General features: G+C 38.4%; 1 protein-coding gene and 3 gene segments (V, D, J or C); 2 read left to right on the forward strand and 2 right to left on the reverse strand.

The window, feature by feature from the left end:
• The window catches only part of LOC126383951 (gastrula zinc finger protein XlCGF26.1-like), a 141,124-nt gene that overhangs the window by 73,369 nt on the left and 54,890 nt on the right, over positions 1-12,865 (forward strand). The gene's annotated exons all lie outside the window — the stretch shown is intronic.
• On the reverse strand, positions 1,618-2,320 carry LOC126383977 (immunoglobulin kappa variable 2-29-like). The segment is given in 2 exon segments: positions 1,618-1,928; positions 2,145-2,320. Coding segments are annotated over 2 exon segments (363 nt in total).
• Positions 5,003-5,653, reverse strand: LOC126383975 (Ig kappa chain V region 3381-like). The segment is given in 2 exon segments: positions 5,003-5,388; positions 5,496-5,653. Coding segments are annotated over 2 exon segments (462 nt in total).
• Positions 5,585-6,574, forward strand: LOC126384259 (Ig kappa-b4 chain C region-like). The segment is given in 2 exon segments: positions 5,585-5,611; positions 6,221-6,574. Coding segments are annotated over 2 exon segments (318 nt in total).

Consider the following 12,865-nt stretch of genomic DNA (forward strand, 5'->3'; position numbering starts at 1 on the left):
AGTGACTGAAGCACTAATTCTGAATTTTGAACTGAATTTTTGCCTTTAATAGGCAACTTTTTTTGTTTTATAACAACTATTATTTTTGATATCTAACCTCAGATAAGTTTATGTTGTCTGAATTTATGTTGAATGTTCAGTAGGCCTGGTGTATTGTCTCTTGGACACTAAATAAACAAAAGGATACTATTTTGAAATTACATTTATGTTTTTTTCTTTTTCTTCTCAGTAACATAAAGTAAAAATAAGTACTTGGGGTTAAATTGTCCATTTGTATTGAATCGAACTGAACCGAATCGGATCGAATCGTACCAAATCGTTAACTATTTTTTATGAATCGTCCCTGAATCGGATCGTAGCTTGTGAATCGAGATTTGAATTGGATCGTTTTGTGAGTGAAAGATTCACACCCCTAATATCGAGATATGAAATTTCGTCCATATCGTTCAGCCCTAGCAGGGACTGCTTTATGAAAACAGATAAAAGTTGAAAATAGTTATCTAAAGAGTCAAACATAGTAATGCATATAAACTGAAGTTCATATCTCCTGACCAATGACACTCTGGTAAAAATGTATACCAAATCATGGACGGCGTATCCCTTTTTTGCAGGGTCAGAAAATCAAAAAAATTGAGAGGATGACAAACAGTTTGAGGCTATAACTCCACAAATCGATAATGCACAATCCCCAAACTTTTCACATGTTTTCTGTAACCATTTTCCAACATGTTTAATGTGTTTAGAGGCAAATCATTGAATTTGCTTTCCACGGACTTTAATGCTGGTGTTGCTGATTTTTTTAGAACATGAACCATTCCATGTAAAGTGACCCAGGTATATCTTCACCCTGAGGTGAATGAGGATTCCTGTTTCATGAACATTCATTTTCATCAAGACAATATAGTCAGTCCTTAAAATACATCTCCAAAGACTTCAACTAAAAAGATATCGAGGTCTGAAATAAAAACCTCATCAATAAGAAAAATAAAGAGTATGTAAAAATAACATTTGTCACATTTTTTAAAGTCTACATGTGGGTGCATTGAATCTACATAAAACACTCAATCTTAAATAAAATGAAACTGATGGAACTGCTAATGTCTTATTGTACTACATTCTGTTTTCATGTATCATTGGAAAAAGTCTTAGTTTGTTGGAAACCTCTCAGTGTGTTTCACTGAAATATAACTTTAAAACTTTTAACCTAATAAGTTGAATTAAAATTGGTATTGTTATGTTTTTNAACTGATGGAACTGCTAATGTCTTATTGTACTACATTCTGTTTTCATGTATCATTGGAAAAAGTCTCAGTGTGTTTCACTGAAATATAACTTTAAAACTTTTAACCTAATAAGTTGAATTAAAATTGGTATTGTTATGTTTTTATTTAACTTACAACTTAGAGAGAAATATCATTAATTTTCAGAAATGTATTAATTATTTGTGTTAATATTACACTATCTATATTTCTCCATCTTACTTTTTTGAGTATGTATCTCATTTACGCAACAACAGTCATTAGAACTATTAATATATAACTAGTGTTTCAGTGTCTGTGCAGCTGTTGAGTCAGATCAGTTCCTCTCCAAGTGAGGAGGTTTTTGTACAACGTTGTATCACTGTGTGAACGGGAGGCTGTAACCACTCTGTAGACAGTAATAAACTCCTGCATCTTCAGTCTGAACTCCACTGATGGTCAGAGTGAAGTCAGTTCCAGATCCACTTCCACTCAAACGATCTGAAACACCAGACTGACGAGTTGTAGCATAATAAATTAGAAGTTTGGGAGACTCTCCAGGTTTCTGAAAGTACCAGTGAAGGTAGGCGCTCATATCTGAACTGGCTTTACATGTGATAGAGACAGTCTGTCCTGGAACAACAGACTGAGATCCAGAAGACTGAGTCACGATGATTTCTCCTGATGAATCTGGAAAACATGAAAAAGAGCAGAAGGGTTTTTGAGACAAATCCAGTTTGGAGAAAGATGATCAACATCCAGACAGAAGAGTATCATTTCTTTAACATGGAGAACAGATGGAAGAAGGTAAATGCTGCTTGTTTCAGTGTTTCTCCATCATAGCAGAACATCATTGAGGTGAACCTGGTTGCATCCTGAAGCAAAGTTTTCAGAAGAGAGTCTCACCCTGAACAAGGAGCCCCAGGGTGGCCAGCAGTAGAATCAGTGACATCATCATTGTGCTGTCAGCGTGTCAGTGGCTCTGAAAGGCCTGGACAGCCACTGATCAACACTGGTCTCTTAACAGCAGGGAGCAGAGAGGCAGGACACATATGCAAACACACAGAGTCAGTCAGCTGTAGCTGTCCTCAACATATCATGGTGTGTATCCCTCAGTGGTTACAGCATAGTTTATTTCAATGGTTCACTACAGAATGGTGTATAAAAGAATGATAAAATTTTGTCATAGAGAATTTCATTTGGCTTCCTCCAACTAAATACAGTTGACTCTGTTTGTAAGAATGTCTTAACATCTATAGTGGGGGTGTTTTTAGACGTTCTGTTATTTGAGAGATCTACATTAATTTAAATACTTTTAAGAAATTGTAAATTTGTCTGTAATTGATCCTGTTTACAAATTTAAAGTAAACAGAGGAGCTGCTTCAGTTACTGTCCACATTATTAACTTGAGGAAGGGAAGCTGCAGGTTTTTTCATGTATAATTGAATATCATCTGTGTAGAAAATGATTTTACTATGGTGTTACTTGAAGAGGATGTTTGAGATTTTTATATGTTTTACATCTTTTTAAAGTTTAATTGTTTAAGTGTTCAGATGTTTCTATTTTATCATCTGTTCAATCTGCCCTCAGAAATATAAATGCCACTTTTGAACAGACATTGACTCTTGAGCAGCATTTGAAGTGTTTGATACACCTCTGTATTTTTCAGTCAAGATACAATATAAAATGTTGTGTAGGTGTGCCTCAAGCATAGGCGTCATTTAGGTATGGCGAGGTATGGCAGCTGCCATACCTTGGAATCGGGAGAAAAAAAAAAGAGAGGTTCTGTAGTCATCTTACTTGTGAATGTCCTTCATATTTGTTGCAAGTGATCAGATGTGATAGTCTGAGGCGCACTGGCTGGTTGTTTTCATTGTATTGCACTTAAATAGGTCAATAATATGCTCATCAGTGAATACGAGTGTTAGTGAATATGAGTGTTATTGAATCAAATTGTTCGCCACTTCGCTCCTCCGCGAGTTATGTGAGTTATGTGAGTTATCTGTGTGTTGTAAAAGCATTTTGCTCTGCTGCTGTAGACAGCCTGTCTAAATGATGTCTTGAAGCCTGTCTGATTGTATGTGGGGTTTTTTCTTCATGTCGGCATGTTAAGCTTGCATTTTCGGTCTCTGGAGACACTCCAATAAATTCGCCTATACAATATTATACCAAATTGGCCTTTGTTTTACTGTGTTTCATACACCGGACCCCTTGGTTATCTTCTAGAAATTAGCTTTTATTTTGTTTATTTGCTGTGAAGGTAAACACATGACTAATGATAATTAAACCCCTGCTCGCTGTCCGTGGTGCGGAAATATGCGCCGAAATAGGTCCGATGTTTTCACTGCTCTCACCAAGTCGTGCATTACATGCAGACATTAGGTATTATGAATGTGAGAAACAGCTTCATGTCCTTTGAAACAGTTTTCAATACCATAGTATGTACTTCTGACAGGTCAAAAACCAAAGTGAAGTTTTATATAAGTTCATATTTTTGAAACTCCATCATCAGTAGCTCTGTGACGTCATGTCATATTGCCATACCTTAGCTTTTGCTGAAACGACGCCCCTGGCCTCAAGCTTAGATGAAGATTTCAATGCACTATTTGTCCATTTACTCTGTTGTTACTGTTTTGCCATGTCTTTCACATCCATGCATCACTAACCAGTGGTCCAGTGGGCTGTCATATGGCCTTTGACCAGGTCCTTAAAAAGATCTTATATCACTGTCTTCATTTTTGTTGCTCACTTCCTCCTACAGAAAAAATCCAGGTCAAGAAACTTGTGATCACTTTTAGAGGTCTACACAGTCAGGCACCCTCCTACAGTATATTAATGATGTTATACAGGCCTAAACACTAGGAGGTCAGTAACGTCTCATGATCAGGGCTTGTTGGTTTTCAAAGTATCGTTATACAACAGTTTGTGTGGTGTCTTGTGAAAACTCACATACAATGGTTTGTGTCATACCTAACAACTTAGTGCTTAATGTTAAGTTATGTACATTAGGTTTAGAAAAGTAAAGTAAAGTAGGTTAGGTTTAGAAAGGTAAAGTTTCGTAGGTTAGGTTCAGGAAAAGAAACATGTTGACAATGTGCCTTAAAATATGTCAAAGTTCATGTAAGAGCCAAATATGTCATTCCACTCAGCAGACATGAATTGTGTTTACCATGGATGTACACTGGTGGCGCTGTATTGGCACTTGGAGCACTAGTGTATAAAGGTAGGAACAACATTGTTTCTGTCAGGTGTTTCAACCTGAAGGAGCAAAAGGTTTTTGACCACTGTTGTGCGGTACAGTGTACAACGTGCTGTGTGTTCAGTTTGAATAAAGGATAAAGAAATGGACATTCATTGAACCTGTGTTTTGTTGGAATGAATAAACATGATGGTTGTTCTGCAACTGGAACCTGCAGTTTATTGTCTGAACTCGACACAGCCAAGGAAGCCGTGGCAACAACCGTGCAAATTGCAGCAGCCAGGTCAAGCCGCATGAAACATCCATTTAGCTCCTACAGTTCACTTGGTTTCACATGATACTGAACACTGGTTTCCTGGAGGACCTGTTTAAAAATAAGTATATTTGTAGTGCTATATAGGTTTCATTTGCTTGAAAAAGAAAAGTGTCGTGAAAAGATTTAGGAAAGTTACAGTTTTAAATCTAAATGTGTGTGTGTGTGTGTGTGTGTGTGTGTGTGTGTGTGTGTGTGTGTGTGCGCGTGTGTATCCTCAGTGAAGTGTATCAGTCTCTGCAGTAGCTTCCAGCTGCAGCAGTCAGTTCAGTTTCTGTTCAGTCTGACTGAGGGAGGTTTTTGTACGACACTTTTACACTGTGTGAACACAGCTTGACTGTTGATGTCATGATAACTCTGACAGTAGTAAACTGCTGCATCTTCAGTCTGGACTCCACTGATGGTCAGAGTGAAGTCAGAGTTTGATCCACTGCCTGTAAAACGACCTGGAATCCCTGATGCTCGAGTGCTGGCATAGTATATGAGCAGTTTAGGAGTTTCTCCATCTCTCTGTTGGTACCAGGCTAAACGGTTAGAGCTATAAACATCCTGACTGGTCCTACATGTGATGGTGACGGAGCCTCCCACAGCAGAGCTCACTGCTCCAGGCTGAGTCACTGTGACCTGACCTCTGGACTCTGAGGATACAGAGACACAAACATAAAGCAGCATCATGGTTTTGTCAGCTTCATTTCAGAGGGACAGATGTTGATAGAGGAGAGGAGTTTGATTCTCTGGACTTTACCTGTGAAGCAGCAGCAGAGGAGAGTCCAGATGAGGACGGAGATCAAAGTCATGTTTTTGATGAGGAGGATTTCTGTGGCTTCTGTTGTCATGAAGGACAGCTGTCAGTCATCCAGTGTTCAACTCTCAGGACTATAAACTCTCCCAGAGCACTGGAGCATGGTGCTGCTGATGCAAAGTGGCTCTCTATGGAAATGCTCTGACTGACTCCAACAGGGACTTGGATTACTCTGATGATGCTGACTATCAATGGATCAATCACTTTATCAAAGTATTGATTAGGAATGTATCAGTGCTTATGAAAATGCGTTTCTGGTTTGAGTTTGATGGACAAATATTTGTTCATTAACAAACAAGTGAACATCACTGTGGGACATATTTACACAAATCGATTTTTGAATTTTTTTTATGTTTTTCTTCATATTATATTATACAGATGAGTGAATGATAACCATTTGTGTTTGGTAGAATTTATGGACTGAAAGATATACACTGGAGGAGAAGTGTACCAGTTTATTTTATTAGTACTGTAACCTGCTGTCATGGTTCAGCAGTGACGCCTGTCTGTTGCCATGGTTACTGAGCTCAAAGAGGGAATTGAAACATTAAAGACCAGGTTCATCCAGTCTGAGGGAGACCAGCAGAACTAGTAGTCACTTCTGCTACAACCAAAAAGACAGAGTTTAGTTTATCTCATAAAAATATTATTAATCTCTCTGCCTGCAGTGGATCGTGCTGCCCCCCTCCAGTGAGGAGCTGCAGCAGGGGAAGGCCACGCTCACGTGTCTGGTCAACAAGGGCTTCCCCTCAGACTGGAGTCTGACCTGGAAGGTGGACAGCAACAGCAGCAGGAGCCCCAGGGTGCTGGAGAGGGACGGGCTCTACAGCTGGAGCAGCACCCTGAGGCTCCCTGCAGACCAGTGGAGGAAGGTGGGCTCTGTGACCTGTGAGGCCACCCAGGGCTCCCAGACTCCACTCTCAGAGACACTGAGGAGAGACCAGTGTTCCCAGTCCTGACCTGACTCACTGGGACTCTGCTACTGGTTTTACTCTGCTATTGCTCTCAGTCTGCACTCTGCAATTCAGTCTTTCTATTTTGTTTTTGCTGTCACCCACACTATAGCCCCTTTTCCCCTGCCGGAACGTTTATCAATTACCCGGAATTTTGAAAAACCTCCATGTGTTTCCACTGAAATTACCCGGGTAAAAAATTTTCCCTCAACCCCAAATTTAGCCCGGAAAAAGTACCTAGTAGGGGGGGTAGGACTTTTCAGATTACCCGGAATTCTTGAGGGGCGGGGCTGTTTGCCGAAGAACACTGATCGGTGGAGCACACGCTTGCAGCCGCTGCAAACTGTATTTCATTTCCACAATCTCCACTTTGTTTCTGTTTAGATTAAGGATGGGTACCGAAACCCAGTACTAAATTAGCCCCGGAGCTAAATTATTAAAGACCGTAGTATTGATCAGCGCTAACAGTATCGATTCTTTTGGGCCAGCGCTGATCTCCTCCACACACATACACACACACACCGACGTGACACGGTAACCAGTGAACAGCTGAGCTGAGTGAAGATAACTTGAAAATGACTCGAGTTGACGGCAGCTACACTCGTTACTGTAAGTGACATTAACCCTTAGTGAGTAACAAGCCAATAATTTATCAACACGTGTTCAGCAAGCGTAAACATGTAAACATGTAGACAGCGATATTCAATATGCTCCGCCCACAGTCTCTCATCCACCGACACTAAGTCTTACACAAGGACAGCACGCTAGTTTGGCTGATAGTGAATTGTTAGTTATAAGCTCAAATGACAGCTGCCTGTATGTAGACTAACTTAGTTTGACACTTATCGTAAAATACTTTTAAACAAACAGCCCCAACTCTCAACCAGCACGTAACCAGCCAAGCTAGAGGAGTCAAATACAGGGCACACACTAAATCATCTACGTCATCATGCTAACTTACATAAATTTCCCAGAACTTTGAGGTGCTGTGGAAATGCAAACCACACAGATTACCAGGAATTATTTTACCCAGGTAAACAAATTCCTGGTAATAAAAGTTGCTGGAAATATTGGTGGAAAAGGGGCTTATCATAAAATGTTTCATTGATAAAGTTTTGCTGTATGTTGTAACTTATTAAATCAAAATGATAAAGACCTTTTCATCAGATCAATGGTTTTCATGTGTTCTTGTACAAGAACAGACTTGCTGTCTAAACGGTACCCTAAAATACAAAAAGATTNCTGACACATAGAGACAAACAACCATTCACGCTCACATTCACACCTACGGACAATTTAGAGTTATCAATTAACCTAGTCCCCAATCTGCATGTCTTTGGACTGTGGGAGGAAGCCGGAGTGCCCGGAGAGAACCCACGCTGACACGGGGAGAACATGCAAACTCCGCACAGAAGGGCTCCCACGCCCGGGATCGAACCGGCGCAACCCTCTTGCTGTGAGGCGAGAGTGCTAACCACCACACCACCGTGCCGCCCTCCACACAGATTACCAGGAATTATTTTACCCAGGTAAGCAAATTCCTGGTAATAAAAGTTCCTGGAAATATTGGTGGAAAAGGGGCTTATCATAATATGTTTCATTGATAAAGTTTTACTGTGGCTTATCATAATATGTTTCATTGATAAAGTTTTACTGTATGCTGTAACTTATTATATCAAAATAATAAAGACCTTTTCATCAGATCAATGGTTTTCAAATACAAAAAGATTTATCTCAGCTGAGTTTAAGATGTAAATATTGCTTGGAAGTTTCTTTAAACCATGAGTGAATGTAATGCCACAATATTAACACGATAGTAACAAAATATTCATCTGGTAATCATTATCGAATTATGACCCACACATGGTAGAAGTAAATTNAAAGACCTTTTCATCAGATCAATGTTTTTCATGTGTTCTTGTACAAGAACAGACTTGCTGTCTAAACGGTACCCTAAAATACAAAAAGATTTATCTCAGCTGAGTTTAAGATGTAAATATTGCTTGGAAGTTTCTTTAAACCGTGAGTGAATGTAATGCCACAATATTAACACGATAGTAACAAAATATTCATCTGGTAATCATTATCGAATTATGACCCACACATGGTAGAAGTAAATTCAGTCTTTATTCCAGATTCCTTAAAGCTTTTGTTACTGCAGAAACTGTATTATTATACTAACTGTAGAAATGGTTTTAGAAATGTCTTTAAAGTTTAATGAATCTGAGTAAACTACAAATTCTGAGAAGAATGAATTGCATTCGGGATATGAAGTAGGATATCATCAGCATATTATATCATCATAGTATCAGTCTCAGCAGTGTAATCTCAAAAATATAACATTAGTAATGTTTTTTTCCTATGAACACATGGTCATTAAAAACATATGTATATAGGATTGTTGACAACTAAACAACTTTCATGTAAACAAACTGATTTTTAAATTAAAAGTAAAAGTTTAATATCCCCATTGACCAAAAAGTAAACATTCATATTGACTGACCACCCCCCTGTATCTGCATGAAATGGTTTGGTCCTGCGTTAGCGCACTGATGGTGACGGTCCCTAGTAGCAGTCAGCAGTTGCGCTAGAACGCTACAGTCATCATCATGCTACCTAGTACTACAAGAAAATCCGGAGAGGGTGTCAATATGTGAGCCAGTTTTTCTCCAAGAAAGGTGGGTAGCCTGTAGTCTGTGAGTGGTAGAAATGAACCTGTTAGCTTAATGTCCATAGTGAAATAAGATAGCTACAGACTAGTGTTAGCCTACATTTCACTCCTTTTTAATCTACATTTAATCAGTGCAGCTAAATGTTTAGCAAGATATTCATATTACATCAGTTGTCCCTGCCCCTTTTGCCAGACTCAACAACAGATGAGTCAGAAGCAGCAGCCCTGTCTCCCCATAACTTTACCCCTCCCCAACCCAATGAAGAAGGTGAGCAACATTGTGTTGAATGACATGCCAGTTAGCACCATTGCAGGGAGTCTGTGGGAATTTCTCTCTCTCTCTTGCCCTTTTTTACCATTACAAAAAAGAAAACGAAATATGTTTTAATGACAGAAACTGAAACAAATTGTTTTTCCACATAATGATTATTATGAAACAAAAACAGCCCACACCTGTCTGTACTGGATGCTGGGCAGTTGGAAACATTAAGTAGCCAATATTAAAATAATCCAGTTAGATGCTTTCATTTAGATTGAATTATGGCTGTTAAATGACATCTATAGATAGATAGATAGATAGATAGATAGATAGATAAACTTTATTCCAGAAACAAGTCCACATAAAATACATACAAAAACACAGACAATACAATAAAGAAAACAACACAACAAGTAGGTTTAAAACACATACAGGCATCTATTCCAGTGCTTCCAGAAGTATGACAAATATTTTGTGTCACTTTGTGCAGGCACCGCTAGGGCCATAATGACTCCATTCTTTGACTGGCCAAGTTGACACATAAAACTGTAAATAAACTTTCTAAGACCAGCATGAAAAGTGGGCACATCACTGCTTACAAAAATATGGCTTGCACTTGTCCATCTTGGATGCCTGAGTAAAATCCTAAATGCATCATTATATTGGATGCCTGAGTAAAATCCTAAATGCATCATTATATGTCACCTGGATTTTTTTCATTTTTGCAGCACTGTACCTGCACCACAGGTGTGCAGTACACATTGAAGTACAATATGACCTAAACAAAGCTATCTTGACATCATCAGTACACTTATGAAATTTTTGTGCAAGCATGTTGGCTTGTGCATAGAGTTTGCAGCACTGACGCTGGATGTCATCATCATCACATAAATCATCTCTGATTATGTGGCCAAGATATCTAAATTTGTTCACAACTCCAAGCACTTGGTCTGCTAGAACAAAGGAAGCAAAGTGTGACTTCTTATCCTCCTTGGTTTTCACAATTAAAATAACACTCTTTCGAATTAAACATAATATCATACTGCACACCGTAGTAGGAACAGATTCTAAGCAATTGCTGCATACCAACACTAGAGGGAGACATAATGACCAGATCGTCAGCATATATCAGGTGATTGATAAGCCTCTCTCCCACCATACATCCAGTTCTACACTGGTTTAGCTGTCTAGACAGATCATCCATATACAGATTGAAGAGTACAGGTGATAAAATTCCTCCTTGTCTCACACCATTGGTCACAAGGAAAGGTGCAGATGTACTTGTACCCCATCGAGCATGCATTGTTTAATGTGTATACCAGTACTGTAATATTCTTATCATATAAGGTGGAACCCCTCGCTCCTGAACTTTGGCAAATAGCTTTCCATGACTGACTCTGTCAAAAACTTTGGCAAATAGCTTTCCATGACTGACTCTGTCAAACACTCTGGATGCATCCAAGAAACATAAAAACATTGTACTATTTTTTCCTCTATACATACTAACCATCTCTTTAAGTGCATAAATACAAAAATCTGTGCCATGCTTACTTTTAAAACCGAACTGGATGTCAGTGGTGATTATATATTGTTGGAGTCTATCCAAAAGAATTTGCTCCAGCACTTTGGAAAGTACACTTGCCAAAGCAATGGGTCTATAATTTTATAGGCTAGATATCTTTACAGTTTTGTCTTTGACAACAGGTACTAATACTACAGCAAGCATAGAGTCTGGAAATATTCCATGCATTAATAATCCAGTAAAACATAAAGCAATCAACACTGAGACTCTACTGCTAGCATATTTTAGATGCTCTGCCGCTATTTGATCAAGGCCACATGCTTTATTCAGTGATAATTTCTCTATGGCATACAATACCTCATCCGGTCTAATAACCACCATCATGGTGAGGAACATCTCCAACAATAAATGCATCATCTCTAATACAATTAAAAATATAGATAATAGATACAGACTTATCAAAAATCTGCNACTGAGACTCTACTGCTAGCATATTTTAGATGCTCTGCTGCTATTTGATCAAGGCCACATGCTTTATTCAGTGATAATTTCTCTATGACATACAATACCTCATCCGGTCTAATAACCACACCATCATGGTGAGGAACATCTCCAACAATAAATGCATCATCTCTAATACAATTAAAAATATAGATAATAGATACAGACTTATCAAAAATCTGCTGTTTTCATTATTTTGAGATGATGATCTTAATTTATTTTGATTGAAAAGTTAATGTATATTTAAGTTATTTTTTTAAGTGTTTCATTAATGTTAAGAAATTTTCCATTTTGGGATTTTACAATAAAAATTGCATTTAGACTGTAAAAGATGGCCATCAGCACATTTTTTATGGCAGCTTTTTATCTTGCATCAAATAGTGAATTGCATACTGTATGCAGACTGTTGCATGTACAACTCACTAGCAGTACATATTGTACTGGTACTATTGAACTACAAGAAGCAAGACAGTTGCAAGCCTTCAAAGTTAGAGTTATGTAAAGCTTTTAATGGGTCAGTTAGGTCCTAGAGATGTGGTGACAACAGCTGCGCAGGAGGGGCCCAATGTGATTTTTTTTCATGGGGCCCAAAATTCCTGACGGCGCCCTGGGGGTCTTTGTTTTACAGGTGTGAAAGAGAAAATAATGACCAAAAAAATATTCACCGCACTCTTAAGAGAGTGTGATATAAAAGGTTTCATACCATGACACCCATTTTATTTTGCTAGATGTCCTGTTAATTCTTTTTGCAAAGGGATCTACGTTAATTTAAACACCTTAGAGAAAATGTAAACTCCACAGTCTGTAATTGATCTCTTTTTGTAAATTTAAAAGCAGAACAGAATAAACAAAAAACTGTTTCAATAAATATTCACATTATTTACTTAAAGAGACAAAACTCAGGTTTTTTCATGTTCAATGTAACATCATCAGTGTAGAAGATGATGTGACTGTGGTGTTACTTTAAGAAGATGCTTTATATGCTGATATGTTTCTAACATCTTATAAAAGTTTAATTGTTAAAGTGTTCAGATGTTTTCATTTTATCATAAGTTCAATCTGCCCTCAGTAATATAGGTGTCACTTTTGACAAGGCATTGACTCTTGAGCAGCATTTGAGTGTCTGATCCACTTCTGTATTTTCCAGTCAAGATACATTGTACAATGTTGTGCTGGTGTGTCTGGAGGTTGTTACGACTGTTGTCGTAGTTTAGTTTGTTTGTGTGTGTTTTGCTGCATGTGTTCTCTGTGCGTGTTCTCTGTGTTTTCTGTATGCAAATAGGTGTGTGCCATAGCCCGGCGAGGATTGGTGAATTTGATCGGTGCTCGTTCCTGATTGGCTGCTGCCAAGGGCGTTCAGGTTTTTAAAGGACAAAGATGGCAGTTGCTTCGAGCTAGCAGGCAGAC

The sequence above is a fragment of the Epinephelus moara genome, chromosome 22, assembly GCF_006386435.1.
Source record: "Epinephelus moara isolate mb chromosome 22, YSFRI_EMoa_1.0, whole genome shotgun sequence".
NCBI lineage: Eukaryota > Metazoa > Chordata > Actinopteri > Perciformes > Serranidae > Epinephelus > Epinephelus moara.